Here is a 14,709-nt window from a genome sequence, read left to right as displayed (position 1 = left end):
TCTTATTTAAAAATTCATTAGTGTATACTTCAAAAACAATAGTGTTACCTACGATTATAACTCATTTTACTTTGTTTTTTTTTAATGTTATTTCTTGTTTCAACGTCATAATAATATAAAGCCATTACTATATCATTGAAATGTAAGCGCCTATTTCAAAATTCGAAAATAATAAGGCATATCATATTGAAATTAAATTTTTTTTAGTAGAAGTGTGAATTAGATATGTCTTCAGAGTTGCATATGATATGTAATTATAAGAAATGCAAAAAGCCACTACTAACACGTGCATGGGTAACGAGTTGCTCACATGCTTTCTGCCAAGAAGATGGTGCCAGAGAATTCTCTCAGGGAGAAAATAAGTGCCCCGCATGTAAAACTGTTCTTCCGCAAAAGTATGACATCGTAGAAGTAGATCTTAATCCTTCAGAAGAATTTAAATCAGTGAGTTCGTAGTTGTAATGTTGTATTTGCTATTTTTGTTTGTGAGTTTAACCTACAATTCTTTATTTTAGCCTTTAATGCCTTACTGTATTTATTTTTTATTTTGTTCAGACAACAACAAAGAAAATTAAAATGTTACACTATAGGGTTTGTTAATTTTTCCTACTGGCTGATAAGTAGTATATTATTTCACATAGTTTTAATTGGCTTATTCAGAAATATTAAAACATTTTGAGAAAACAAATTCGAAAGGTATTGTTAATTTTTATTTCTGTAACTTCAGTAACTTAAGTTTGTAATATTCTTAAAAATAAATCACATCATTGAATAACATAATTTAAAATCATACCATTATAAACTATCAAGTGCAGCACTTAAGCATAGATTGAAGTAGCAATTTTCGTTCTGTTTTGTTAACTGACTAGAACCATTTTTGTTTTGTTCAGATGGTGCTGGCTGGGATGCGGATCGAGACAATTTTTGAGATATGCAACCGTGCCGTTTCTTTCTGGAACTACCAGATATCGCAGCAGTACATGTTCCATGCCATGTCTGCGAAAAGAGCAAAGGATGCAATAGCAGAGTTGGAGACAGTGCACGAGACTGCAGTGGGGAAGTTGACAAGCAAACTGAAAATGCTGACAAATAGAATGAAAGGTACACAGTTCATAGTTACTGATTACGTAGATTGTGTGTGTTCTGTACCAGAGCACAACCCAAGACAATTCTAACTTAATTTTTAACAATTATCAACAGCTATAACACAGTTCTAGTTCCTCAAATACATGAGATATATAGCTCTTGCTATAATGGTAAAAGCTATTTGTGAATAAGCAGTTTTGAAACACAAGCATACCACAGATGTACGCATAACATATACAGGGTGTCTACTGACCCTGGAAAACCTGGAAAAATCAGGGAATATTGTAATCAGGGAAAAATCAGGGAATTTTTTTTGGTAGGTTGTAGTTGGCAATACTTTTTTGTTTATTGATCAGCTTGCATTGACGTAGCATCAAGTGTATCCCCTCCCATTTTTATTTTTGAATGGCAAATAACGAACAGTTCCCACGTCCATTTTCTTTTATTTACCATCGGATTCGGAAGTGGCGTTAAATCACGTGATACAAACTGGTTAAAGCTGGTCTGTTATCCTGCTGACGTATGTGCTGCGGCATGTGCTTCCCGCGTTCGGATTACACAGACAGGTGCATTTAATTTTAAGTAATTATGGATGCCCCCAACGTAAACTGGGCATTTTTGTTAGCTTTGAAAATACATATCACAGACACTTTTGGTGAAGATTCGCCATCGTTGCTAGAAATTGGTAGCTATGGGCTTCATACGGTCCATGGTGCTTTAAAAACTGGAATTTCTGCTACACAATGGGACGTTGTTAGTTTTTTGAGGCACAGTTACTTTTTGTTTAAGAATGTACCTGCAAGGAGGGCAGATTACATTAGAATAACTGGATCAGAGCTTTTTCTCAAGAAATTTTGTGCAATAAGATGGTTAGAAAATACTGCAGTTGCTGAGCGTGCCATGAAAATGTTACCCCACCTAAATAAATTTGTTAGTGAAGTTTGTATTCATCTGTCTTTCAATGTAGGTAGTGGAAAGTGCTCTTGAAGATAATCTTCTAGAAGTAAAATTTACATTTTTCCACTCTTTGGCATCAGAGCTGCAATTGTTTCTTACAATGTTCCAAAGAAATTTGTTAGTGAAGTTTCTATTTCATCTGTCTTTCAATGTAGTGAAAAGTGCTCTTGAAGATAATCTTCTAGAAGTAAAATTTACATTCTTCCACTCTTTGGCATCAGAGCTGGAATTGTTTCTTACAATGTTCCAATGTGAAGCACCCATGGCACCTTTTCTGTATGATTCACTGGTAAACATTTTATTAGCTTTGGCAGGAAAGTTTGTGAAACCAGAGGTACTGAAGAGCTTTAGGGAAAAAAACACAATGTATCTTGATTGGATGTAGATAACCAGGAAAATCTATTTACTGTTAACAATATCAAGTTGGGTTATGCAGTACGTCATGCCATCAAGAAACAAAAAGTACCAGAAAAGTCTGTTCTGTTACTGATAAATGATGTTAGGACTTGTCCAAAGGTTTTGGTAAAAAAACTTCAAGACAAAAGTCCCCTGAAGTACAAACTTACCAAAGGAATTTCCTGCTTATGTCCGTCTGTGGCTTTAAATTTGGGTGTGAGGAAACAGAGTGTGAAGTACAGTTTAGAATGTTGTCTTCGAAACAGGTGGCTATCAGGACAAGAAGCTGATAACATTGAGTGATCATATCAGTTGGTATGTTCCTCGCAAGATTCTGAAGCACTGTTCTCGTCTTTTTCTCGAGAAGATGGGCGCCTTGATCACTTGTGGATGCTCATTCTTAAGGCACATACAGTAGCTGCCAAAACAGGCCTTCTAAAGTTTGTGAGGATGATGATGGAAATGCATAATTGGAAAGAGGATTTTCAGTGAATTCTAATCTGCTGACTGAAAACTTGCAGGAAGAAACACTGATTGCACAAAGACAAGTGTATGACTTTGTTCAACGTTCTGGAGGTGTAGAGCATGTTGATATCATCAAGTCCATGTTACAATATGTAAGAAATGCTAGTTGTAGGCGTAAGGAAGCCCTGCAAACAAAACAAAAAGAAAAGGAAGCTACAGACAAGAAGAAGGCAGAAAAAAGAAGAGTTGAAGAGGAGATCAAGGCATTGCAGTTTAAGAAGGCTCGAGTGTTGGATTTGGCTTGTTCTGAAGCACGTGCTATAGACGCAAAAGTTTAGTCACTGCGAAATTGACGGGAGCTTCCTTTTACTAATGTTTTTTGTGTGTGAAATATTTGTAGCAGCATGTTTTATTTGCCATCAATTGAGTCACTTTGGCCACGTCTAGAAGAAGGTAATATTTGTACTAATTTAAGTAAGTTGAAATACTTTGAAACCCATCAATGTATTGTTATGCAGTTTTTTCAGTTTCGTGGAATGTCGTAATTGTGTTAAAGAAAACCTGGAAAAATTCAGTTTTAGACCTGGAAAACCTGGAAAAATCAGGGAATTTCATTTACTAGATCTGGTAGACACCCTGCATATAAAATCTGACAAAACACATAACTATTGTAAACTAGTAGGTTCTGTAGGCAAGCAGATCTGTTAAGAGCTAGACAATATTCGTTTTGACTCTTGAGTTGTCAACTTTCTTAAATTTACTTATTATGGAGTGACACTCTCATGTTTACACACTTTTCATAACTTAGTTTTGGTTCTATCACCTAGGTAACTGTGCTAAGACTTGCTAAATCTGTACTATCATTAGTTACTTTAGTCTATTTTATTTTAATGTGAAAGTAATCCGATTTACATCTATCCAAAAACTTTGCTGCCTCCTTGGAGAATTAATTAACATTATTACCAAGGCATGGGAATGGTTTGTGGTTTAGTTCCAGTACGACTGTATCTCATTTACCTACAAGTCATTATGCAAGTGGTTTGAAGTCCATCATGTTGGCTGTCATGTTGCCTTAAGCTTTGTTTGTGCAATAATGTGACAAAAATCATTACTTCCTGCTGCTGCTCAAGTATTTTAGCAAACAGCAACATATGCTAGTGAGTATCTTCACTAGTGTTTGCCAAGTATTCTTCATAGAACAATTAATGTTCATAAATTTACTGTTGTTTTTTGTCGGTCGAATCAAGACATGAAGGAAGAAGAAAAGAGTTTGCAGCAGCGGATAGCAGACCTGAACCAACAGCTGTCTCTCAAAAACCAACAAGTACAAAAACTCCAGGCAAGTTAAGCCATTGCTGCTTCAGAATATATTCCCTAATGAAACATTTCGCTTGAGGAAAAATGATAAATATAATATCATGTCCTGTAGGTGAATAACTTTGAAATATCACAACATATTTAATATAATTTTGTTACAGTTTAGAAATGAAACAGTTTGTAGAAATTGAAATGAAGCTTTATCATATCAGTTGTTTTTGCAGGATTGTTGTAATTACTTTGATATTTTTTAAGATTTCCTTTGGATGTTGGTTTCTATGTCAGTCCCTAAGTACATAAATGTTTAGAAACCACCCTTCGCATGCTGGCCTCACAGTTACACCCACATAATAGCTGGCTATGACGGTATGAGAAGGGACGAGCGATAACAGAGAAAACAGAAGTGAAAGGAAAATTGCTTTCCACTATGCCATCCCCCAAAAATTATAAAAGCAATCACATGTGTAAATTTTTAATAGTTTGAAATTAGTTTTTAACTTGTACTTCAGAAGCAAGTTAAGGAATAGGCTAAAATCCTTCATCTTCTCAAACTAACATTGGTGAGGTTCCCTATCAGCATGAATCTCATCAAATGCTAATAAGGTGAAAGGTCTAATCCGTCATTCTATGGTTCATCACATTGAGTAATCTGGCTCCAAACAGATTCCAACTATTGGTGTAGTTGCCAGGTCACATTACTGCGCTGCCTGTGTTTTTAGTTCGCTCAGAGTTTATCAGTAATGTTAGTTTTCATTTTAGCATGATGTTTCCTGTTTTCTAGCAGGTTACATTTCACTGGTACATTTATGTGATGATTTTTCTAGGATGACTAATGCTCCTTTAAATGTTTTCTTTCTATAGAGAAGCTTATTACAACTGTTTTTGAATGCCATTGTACTGTATATTAATTTTCCTTTGGTGATACCATTGAAACTGTATCAATGTTTGATAATCTGGCATGGCCATGGCCAAGAACAAGCAGTATTTTTTAGTGATAGGCCAAATTCCAATTTTATCGAATCCAAATTTCGAATTCGAATCCCATAGCGTACCTCGAATATACCTCTCGAATCCGAATCTAGGTCTCAAGGGTTAAAAATAAAATAATGTACAATAAATAAGAATGTTAGCTTTGGTGTTAAAACATTCAACCTTTGATATTGTTTGTTTAACAAACTAAGTTTCCAAAATCAATACATTTGGTTATTTTATTTACATAATTACATGTTAAATTACAATATCTTGAGGAATGGTTACAGGACAGGTATAAAGAAAAAAAAATTGACCTAGTAAACTTCAGAGGCTCTCATTTTTCTTAAAATTTTTTTCCTTAAATATACACTCCTTCGAATAGGTAGTAAGGATTTGATGATATGTATTTAAAAATTTGAGTGACCCACCCATAGATTTTTTTTCTAATTGATAAAAACTAAGACAACAGATTCTGGTGGCCACAGAATATGACAGTGGTAGTTGCACGGCAGTAACGCAGTGCCGTGGTGTGCAGAACAAGAACACGGCGCTGAAGCAGCGCTGCGCGTCGGGCTCGATGAGCGACTACGTGGAGGACGAGCGCCTGCACGCCTACCACCATCACCACCACCACCGCGTGCCCAACGCTCGCCCCGACTTCCGCATGGCGCCCAGGACACTCGTGGGCAGCGACCACGCCGACGGCTGCTCCCAGCGTGTCAACACCGAGTTCCTCAAGGCCGTACCCGCCGCTGCCAGGGGTGCGCTTCTCTTCCCTTGCTCGCCCGATCACGCGCAGAACTACATTTTCCTTGAGACTGAATGGAAGGTCTTTAACGCAGCTTGTTCAGGAACACGGTCATGTTGAATTATGGAACATCAATATGGTTTTAATGGGAATAAAGAGTGTTCAAGTAAGACATGTAAAATGTAGTCCACTATAAAACAGGTAACACTGTAGTGAAATAAAAACAGACAGTAACTATGCATTATCTAAAAATGCTGGCAATGCAGCAGCGCAACCTGGTGGACAAGGTCAACAGCCTGAATTCACCTGAAAAAATCTGAACACGACCGGTTCAGTTGGTGCTGCCAGATTAAAGACCTTTCATTGCAGAGTGAATCCGGGCAGAGCTCTTGAGCAGTATTTTTGAGGCCCACATATCAAAAACAAGAAACAACAAAAATTAATGTTAATGACATGGCAATTTTACGCTGTAAGTATTATGGTTTTAATATTAATCATATATTGCATTTTATCATTTAAAAATAGGATTTTTTACTACCTCTAGTCTCATTTTATGTGAACTGCATCTAAAATAGAACATTTATAATGATCTTGAAGTAATTTTTTTTCGTTATTGACAAGTTTGAATAGGTTTTTCCATGAACAAAGTCATTCATCCAAAATATGCAGCCCTCTATTTGATTGTATTTGGATGTCTCTGAATTAAGTCCTAGCATCGCATTGACATTTAAGTCATTTGAGATGATAAAGGGTGACAAGATTAGAATGGAGCAGTGTTTCAAATGAATTCAGTGGAGGAAACTTTAGAACGCCCAGAAAATCCACTGGCTGGCTGAAAAATTTGATGCAACTTAAATACCGTACACATTAAAAAGGACATAAACTTACTGACCAAACAGAAAACCTAGGAATATTGGACATGATTTTTCATCATATAATTTTGTGCAAGAATATTAAGATCAGAAGGAACTCAAATATTTATTTACAATCGTCAATCATTTATTCCCATTATTTTAAAAGGTATGGCTACTACTTTGTACAGTATCTAAACTAAAGTGTTGTCGAATTGTATGGCAGTGCATGCATGAGTATGCGAGGAAAAAGTCGACTATCACTTTGCCTCTATCACACAAGTACATAGTACTCTAGCAATTCGAGTCCATTAGGTTATGCAGTACTAAAAATATATAAATTTCAAATATTTAAATACATAGTTTACTATTCATATTTGATTCACTTTCAAATATTTACACTTACAAATAAATATTAGTTTGTATTCAAAGTGTAGAGAAGCTACTGCATTAGCGTGTGCAAATAGGTACTAAAACTGAGGTGAAGTAATTGTCATACAATATAAATGTGTACATCACGGTTTTAGTATATTAATGGGCCCAATATAACATTTGGAAATCATTTCAACACATTAAAACAGCAATTGAACAATACCTAGTAAAAAAAAAAGAAAATTTAGAAGCATGTTTATTTTTATAATTGTGTTTAACATGAGATACTATGCAAGATTATTTTAAGATGAAAACTATGTACACTAAAACCATCTTTAAAAAAAATCATATTTAAGTACATTTGCTATATTTATAAGTATAAATTTAAAATCTAATCTATAAAAAGTTTTACTGTATCACAAAAATTGGTACTAAAAAAGGTCCCTACTCTTATATGTATTTAGATTCAAAGTTTGTTTTCGAGAATATTTATACATTTGTATTCAATTTATTTAAAACTATAAAAAAAAAACTCTGATGGATGCCAGGCCAGACAAATAATACACACTTCACTTTGGAATTGTACAGGCACAATAGTCTCTAATGGCTTGTTATGTTCAACAATGCTACGGTCTCTTGCCATGGAGATTATTCAATAAACGTGGTCGAAAATCACAACAAAAAAAAACATTGAAGAGATAAAGACGAATTTTGAAAAAATCTCGTAGCTGTGCAAATGGAACCCCACTGGAGAATCCACGTACCCAAATTCACGGCTCTAGGCCCACTGTCTCCGTGCTACGCAAACTTAAGACAGACAAACTCTGTTCTTTATTAATATAGATTAAAGCTGATATCGATATACATGTACAGACCAACATAGTACATAGCTGCCATGACAACAGGACTCCAAACCTTAAAAAAAGATATGTGCTCTGGTTTCAGGTAACAAATTGTATAAACAATCAACAGCAGCTAAGTAAGCTAAATTAAAAAAACTTTTAAGATATTTTATGAACTGAAACACACCCAGGTTTTATTTGACATTTAAAACTATAGGTACTATGGAAATTTTCAATTAATTAAAGATCAAGAAGCTCTATATTACTTACATCAATGACATAACATCTTGTAAGAATGGAATAGATAATATATTAAAATGTAGGGCCTACACATTAATATATGAACCACATAAACTTAAATTATTGCACAAATCTTAATATATATAAATCTGGTGTCACAATGTTTGTCCTCAATGGACTCCTAAACCACTTAACCGATTTCGATGAAAATTGGCATTTAGGTGTAATATTTTCCAACTTGAGAGATAGGATAGTTTTTATTTCGATTAATGGTCTTAATCTTATAATTTTAGAGTTTTCTAATGTGATGTATGTATGAGTTGGCAGAAAATCACCACGGCAACGGCTGTAGCATTGTTGATGCTTCATTCGTCTCCATGGCAACGACTATTTCATTGTTAGTGTAGTCCTCATCACTCATTAAATACAGACCACCAATTTTTAGATATATACAGGTAAATAACTATACACTGGTACAACAAAGTCGGTCGGGATTTGAAAGTGATATAAATTATTCAAATTAAGAAGACAATTACTAACTACATCTGATTTCTAAAAAGGTCCCCTTCACCAAGTCAACTGATTTCGATGAAAATGGGCATTTATGTGTAATTTTTTCCAACTTGAGAGATAGGGTAGTTTTTATTTCGATCAATGGTCTTAAAAATGTATTATTAATAATAAACTGATCATCAATGTTGATTGGTGTTTAAGCCCGGGAAACAGTGGGCACTTCGTCTCCATGACAACGTTGCGTGCTTGAGAGTCGGGAAACCATCGGTGCTATTAGTTTTTTCTTCGGTACATTACAAAGCATTGTATTAAATTTTTGTCAAAATTAATTAATTTTCATTTTATTTCATTTATTATAACTGTAAATAAGAGATTTGGTCTCATTTCCCCCTCCCCCCCCAATTAATACAACCGTGCGAAGCCGGATCAGGCAGCTAGTATGTAATAAATACATAATTAATTAGATTTGCATAACTATAAAACACCAATCTCTTATATTTATATGTAAACTATATGAATATAACTCACTACACTTGGCCAACCACACTAATGGGAAAACACTACTTGCCTGGCCAATAAATTCAAATAAAACAATATAACTAGGGTTGTGTATTTTTCGCAAAAAGATTTAGAGACTAGCTTTGTTATAAATCTCTGTAGCACCGCATGTGTTTCGTGACTGGTTGAGCTGCTTTCAAGTACCTACATGTTAACTGTCAGCACACCTATCACAGCCATTCACTATAGAAACAAATGCATCCTGCAAATAAGGTAATGACTTCTCTTGCAGACGGTCGTCAATTTACAGGAAGAAACCATTGGCACAGGCACAACCTTTATTTCTTAACTGCCCTAAAGTTATGGCCTTAAAGACAATACTTTTCAGCTACAGAAAACTTTGATTCTACTGATACTATAGTCATTTGCTTGAACTTACAGACACACTACCACTATACCAAGTGCGTGAAAGGGGAAGAGCATGGAAAAACTAAAATGACCATACAAGATAGAAGCTGACATGATATGCTTTTGAGTTTTATTATTTAGCACTCACTAATTATTGTTGGGCACCCCTGCTGTAAGGGAACGCATTCAACACATTTACTAATCACTGAATTTTTTTTTCTCTCTCTCTGCAGGTACTGGTTTCCATTTTGAACCAGACATCCCCAACGCACAGTTCGACGGAACATCGACTCTGTTTAGCGTTTCCAGAAGATCGTCTGATGGCTCGAAACAGAAAAGCAAGAGTTGAAGATACCCACATGCCCAGCTGTAGTTTTTACAAGTAAAGACTGTGACAGTTTTGTTTGCTAGCCACTGTGAATGACAGCAGCAGCAACACCAACAACACCAACAACAACAACAACAACAACAACAACATATGTCTAGGCCTGCTTTGTATCACCACATTTTCTTTTCATAAATGACCATATTGTATACTTATTAAATTATTAACTTTATTTCTTCCTTTCACTCTGTAAAGCATTCAAGTGATGGGTGATCACAATCAGAACTGTCAAGCATTTGAAAAATAACAATGCCTCAACAGAAGTACACGTATATTGTCTTGTAAATAAAAATTCAAAAAAGTTCAGTAAGCTTCAGTTGCAATTATTTTCATAATTCCTAGGTTCCTTTATTCCTATAATTATGTGCATTAGTATACAGCATTCATAGGAATGAATGTTGATAGAATAAGGGTGCCAAACACAGTATGAATAACCAGAGATATATAATCCATATGCCCAATTCCATAGTTTTTAATATGCACTTCTGTGTGACATTAGGAGCTGCTCTGCTGTTTTATTTATAAGGAGAAATATTCTGGCAGTGCACAGTTATATAGTGATGCAGTATTTCAGGATGACTGATTTCACTGAAGAAGTATTTAACTATAGTAAAAAAAAATGAGACTGTCATCAGATAAACCACTTCACTGTTTGATCACACAGATATCACTAATGAAAATAACTGCCTCGTAAGATAATGCATAATGGCCAGCTGCACCATTCTAATATTCAATCTGCGATCCAATGATCTTAGCCCAAGAATGACCCACAGATCATTCTTCTATACGTTGCACCAACACATACTGGAACTACAAGATCTTAGCTTGTGTGAATATATTTCCAATCTAAGACAACATGTAGCAGCCATGTGAAAGAAATGTTAAGTGCATTTCTATTGGAGGGCTGGTACGACATAAGTTGCTACAATCGATTCTGACTCAATGAACAAATGGTTGATGCGATTACCAAAAGATAGCAGCACATATATTCACTGCCTTGTCTTTAGATTTTTAATAATAACTGAAAACACATACTGGTATTTATAAGTTAATACAAAACGAAAGTCTGAAATATGAATAGGTTTTGTCGTTAAAAAAATATGTACTTTTATTTAATATGGAAACAAAATACATATACATTAAATCAAATAAGAATTTCATACATTTCAAATATGGGTATTTTGCATGAGAAGTGGTTGTACCACTAGAATATGTAAAAATTTTGATACGTGTTATATATAGGATCTGCAATTTTATTACATTAATATTTAGGTGTGATTAAATTTACATAACATTTGGCGCAGTGTTGATCCAAGATCATTTCTATGAACCAACCTGACAGACGGTTCAAATCAAAGTTCCCAACAATCTTCACTCAGTGGTCACAACTCAATGGTGCAGTCGAAAATGTGGTCAAACGATGATGAAACCAGCTAATGACTTGAGATCACGCCTGAACTCTTATGATGCAACTGGCCATATGTTATTCAATAAAAAAATGAAAATAGCCAAGAACGAACCAGCACTTGACAGGAAATAACTGTGCTGCAAGTTTTTAAATTTTTTTTATTAATTATAGTGTATATACAAATGAAGTAAAAACAAACTGCACTTTATACTGAACAGTGCCAATATTCTTACTGGACAGCCAAGTTGTGAAATAATACCCATAACAAGAATGCATAAAGTTGAGACATCCTCAGCCAGTTTATTCTACTCCCAAAATCTTTTACTATCACCGAGGAAAAGAATTGGGAATTAAAATTTTTAATGTGCAACATCTTAACTCTCAGTGTACGACGTTTTGTAGGAGTAATTTTGTGAATGGAAAGGACATGTGTAACCATGGTGCTGCCATCTGAAGTGGAAGCAGTGAACCAAAGTTCACAAAGCCAAAGGGAAACTATAGTCTTTTAACAAGATTGGCAATGTTTTAATAGAATTTGTCGAAAATCAGATCCAAAGTCACGGTTTAATAATTTTTTGAAGTCTTTTTCGCTTTCATGGAGCAGTTTCATTATATAGTTTAAAATTTTTGTCAGCTAATAAAATGATTCAATAGTTGACGTTGCTTCTCCGGTAATGAATGTTAGCTGTGGGTGTGGAAACTATGTGAGATTCACATCAAGAAATGTAGTTGAAAAAATCAATTTGTGTATATATTTATACGTTAAACTGTGTGTCTGAGTTTTTATTATAAGTCTATTTGCAAAATGAGAACACATTAATTTGATTGTAATCGAAGTTAGATGTCATACATCGCTGGCAAGTACTGAAAGTCTCAACTCACATTTTTATTCAGTTATGATGACTTGCTGTGACTATCTCTTCAGAGAGCTATCGTTTGGCCAGCTTGTATGAGGGAAACTCACCAGCTGTTATAAAGGTTGGACTTGGAAACTTTATATAACAAGATGGAGGAACAAAATTAATGTGTCATGTTTTATAATTTCACTTCAGTGTACATGTCTTTATTTTTCTATTAACCATAAGTCAATTATTTTGTAGGTATATCTTTTTAATGTAAAACTTCTTTGCTCAAGGAATAAGATATTTTGTTTAAACAATAAGAAGGGTATTTTCAAGTTTCATGATTAATATTATATGACTAAAAGTTTGTAAAACAATCTGGTATTGGTCGAAGACGGTAGAACAAAAACTATTGCTGGAAAATAAAAGTTTGTTTGGAATTTTGAAGTGAGAAAACGAAAAGGGGAATTGATATAGGAACCTTCGTAGAAACAAGACGTGAAATTACATTACTAAAGAAATTGGAATTAAGACATTTTGAATACTTTGAAAATTAGCATGAAATAATAGAAGAAATTTATAATATTGATAATTTGAAATATTTATTGACCTGAAGAAGAATTACGATTTATATGAAGATTATAAGAAACATTGAGGCGTTCCCAAGATGAAGAATATTAATCACAGCTACGAAGATTGGAAGAAATATTTAGGCGTTTCCAGGACGAAGAAAGAAATATACTGAATAATTGACAGTACGAGACCATCCGGAAACAACGAGAGGCGTTCCCAGGACGAAGACGAGGAATTGCTAAGAGGCGTTCCCTGGACGAAGTCGTAGAAAGGCGTTTCCAGGACAAAGACACGGAACAGCGGAGAGGCGTTTCAAGGATGAAGATGCGGAATATTCGTTGCTGAGTTCCCGTATAAAGAAGACAGAAACCGTAATGCATAGTTCTAGTACAATGAACTATTCCTACAGGTCGGTCATATATTTATAAAAGAATCTAGTAAAACTTAGGTACTAGTTTTGCAAAACTAACACACCGTAATAGTTAAAAATCATGTAAAATCAATAAATACATACCCCTTTCGCCAATACCAGAATGCTTAAGTCGATGACAACTTGAGTTAATGTTTAAATGTTGTATATCATCTAATCTAACGAACTAGCAAATTTTACCACGACATACCCAGCTCTACCTACTGAGTAGTCAGGATAATAAAAAAATTAATTCATTTTGTATAGTAAACATTCACTGATTGAAGACTTGCAATAAAACAGGTTCAATGAGGTTGATGCTATTTTACTGGTATGAAACAAATTATGAATATCAGTTGGTAGTAATTGAATGTCACTGAAAATTGATAACTGTTATTTTTCGATCATGATATGTATATTATGTCATTCATATTCAAGTCTACGTATTAACACACTTTTATTGTTTACTTATAATTACAACTTCTAAGAAGTTGTTGGCGCCCACAAATTAATATTAACTGATTCGTTCTTTTGCTTTTATTTAGAGACCTGCGAGTACTTGAATTTCGAGTTCGAGTCAAGTTTTTAATTAGTACTCGGACTCGGCATGGCCATTCACGACTCACGAGTCGAGTTCAAGTTTAATGATGTCTTTTCAGACTTTTTTGGTTAGGCCTAAGTATAAAAATATTTAAAATTACGTGTTAACTAACCTTGTTTGCGCATGTAAATAAAATAAACCCATTACACCTCTGACTCGCATACCCCGAACAATGGCTTCCGATAAATACTCCCGCTAAGTGAATTCGCGTCATGCGAGTTCGGCTATGCTAGCCGGCTGGTGGTTATTTTCGTTCAAAACGTGGCGAAGGAACTTGTGTGGTTCAGATAGAAAACATTCGGCTATAAACGAAAGATATAAGAACAATGCTATCCTGAAATGCTGTGACATGTTTTTGGAGTAGACAATCACAGCGACAGACCGACAGGATGCGCTTCCGCCCTTGCCGTCAGCGATGTTTATTTTGACAGCTCAAGCAATTATCTTTTCCACGTCCCTTCACAGCGTAAAAAAAAAAGAGAAAAAAACACGGAATGCAGATGGAAAAGTAACTATGCAGTAAAATAAATATATTTACGGCACTGCTAAATTTTACTATTCAATAAAATTCAAGGTATTAGTGATTTTTCAGCAGAAACTGCTGTGTGACTAATAAACAAATTGTATCATAATAACTTATGAAGTATTTATTAACGGCGAAGGACAGTCGTGTAAGCCCATAAGAATATTTATTTTACCGAGAATGGACTATACAACCTGGCTTTTGTCGCACGCGGTGTGGGAGGGGAGGAGGATGCTGACAGTTTCTCACGCAGAAGGTTGAAATAAGGAAGGGAATGTGTTGAAATGTTAGGCCTGGCCGGAC

General features: G+C 34.9%; 1 protein-coding gene across 2 annotated transcripts in view; it reads left to right on the top strand.

The window, feature by feature from the left end:
* LOC134540490 (E3 ubiquitin-protein ligase CCNB1IP1-like) overlaps window positions 1-10,362 on the top strand; it is a 44,884-nt gene extending 34,522 nt beyond the window's left edge. Inside the window, exons 1-5 of one of the 2 annotated variants that reach the window (XM_063383303.1) lie at window positions 76-444; window positions 891-1,101; window positions 4,152-4,243; window positions 5,729-5,954; window positions 9,899-10,362. In XM_063383303.1, the coding sequence (XP_063239373.1) occupies window positions 226-444; window positions 891-1,101; window positions 4,152-4,243; window positions 5,729-5,954; window positions 9,899-10,014 (864 nt within the window). In that variant the 5' untranslated portion in view covers window positions 76-225 and the 3' untranslated portion in view covers window positions 10,015-10,362. Of the gene's footprint in view, window positions 1-75; window positions 445-890; window positions 1,102-4,151; window positions 4,244-5,728; window positions 5,955-9,898 lie in introns of those variants that run through there. The other variant, XM_063383312.1, reaches the window with a different exon arrangement.
* Window positions 10,363-14,709: the final 4,347 nt, after the last annotated feature.

This window comes from Bacillus rossius, chromosome 1 (assembly GCF_032445375.1).
Source record: "Bacillus rossius redtenbacheri isolate Brsri chromosome 1, Brsri_v3, whole genome shotgun sequence".
NCBI lineage: Eukaryota > Metazoa > Arthropoda > Insecta > Phasmatodea > Bacillidae > Bacillus > Bacillus rossius.
Note: the sequence above shows the minus strand (reverse complement) of the source record. Positions and strands in the feature narration are given on the sequence as shown.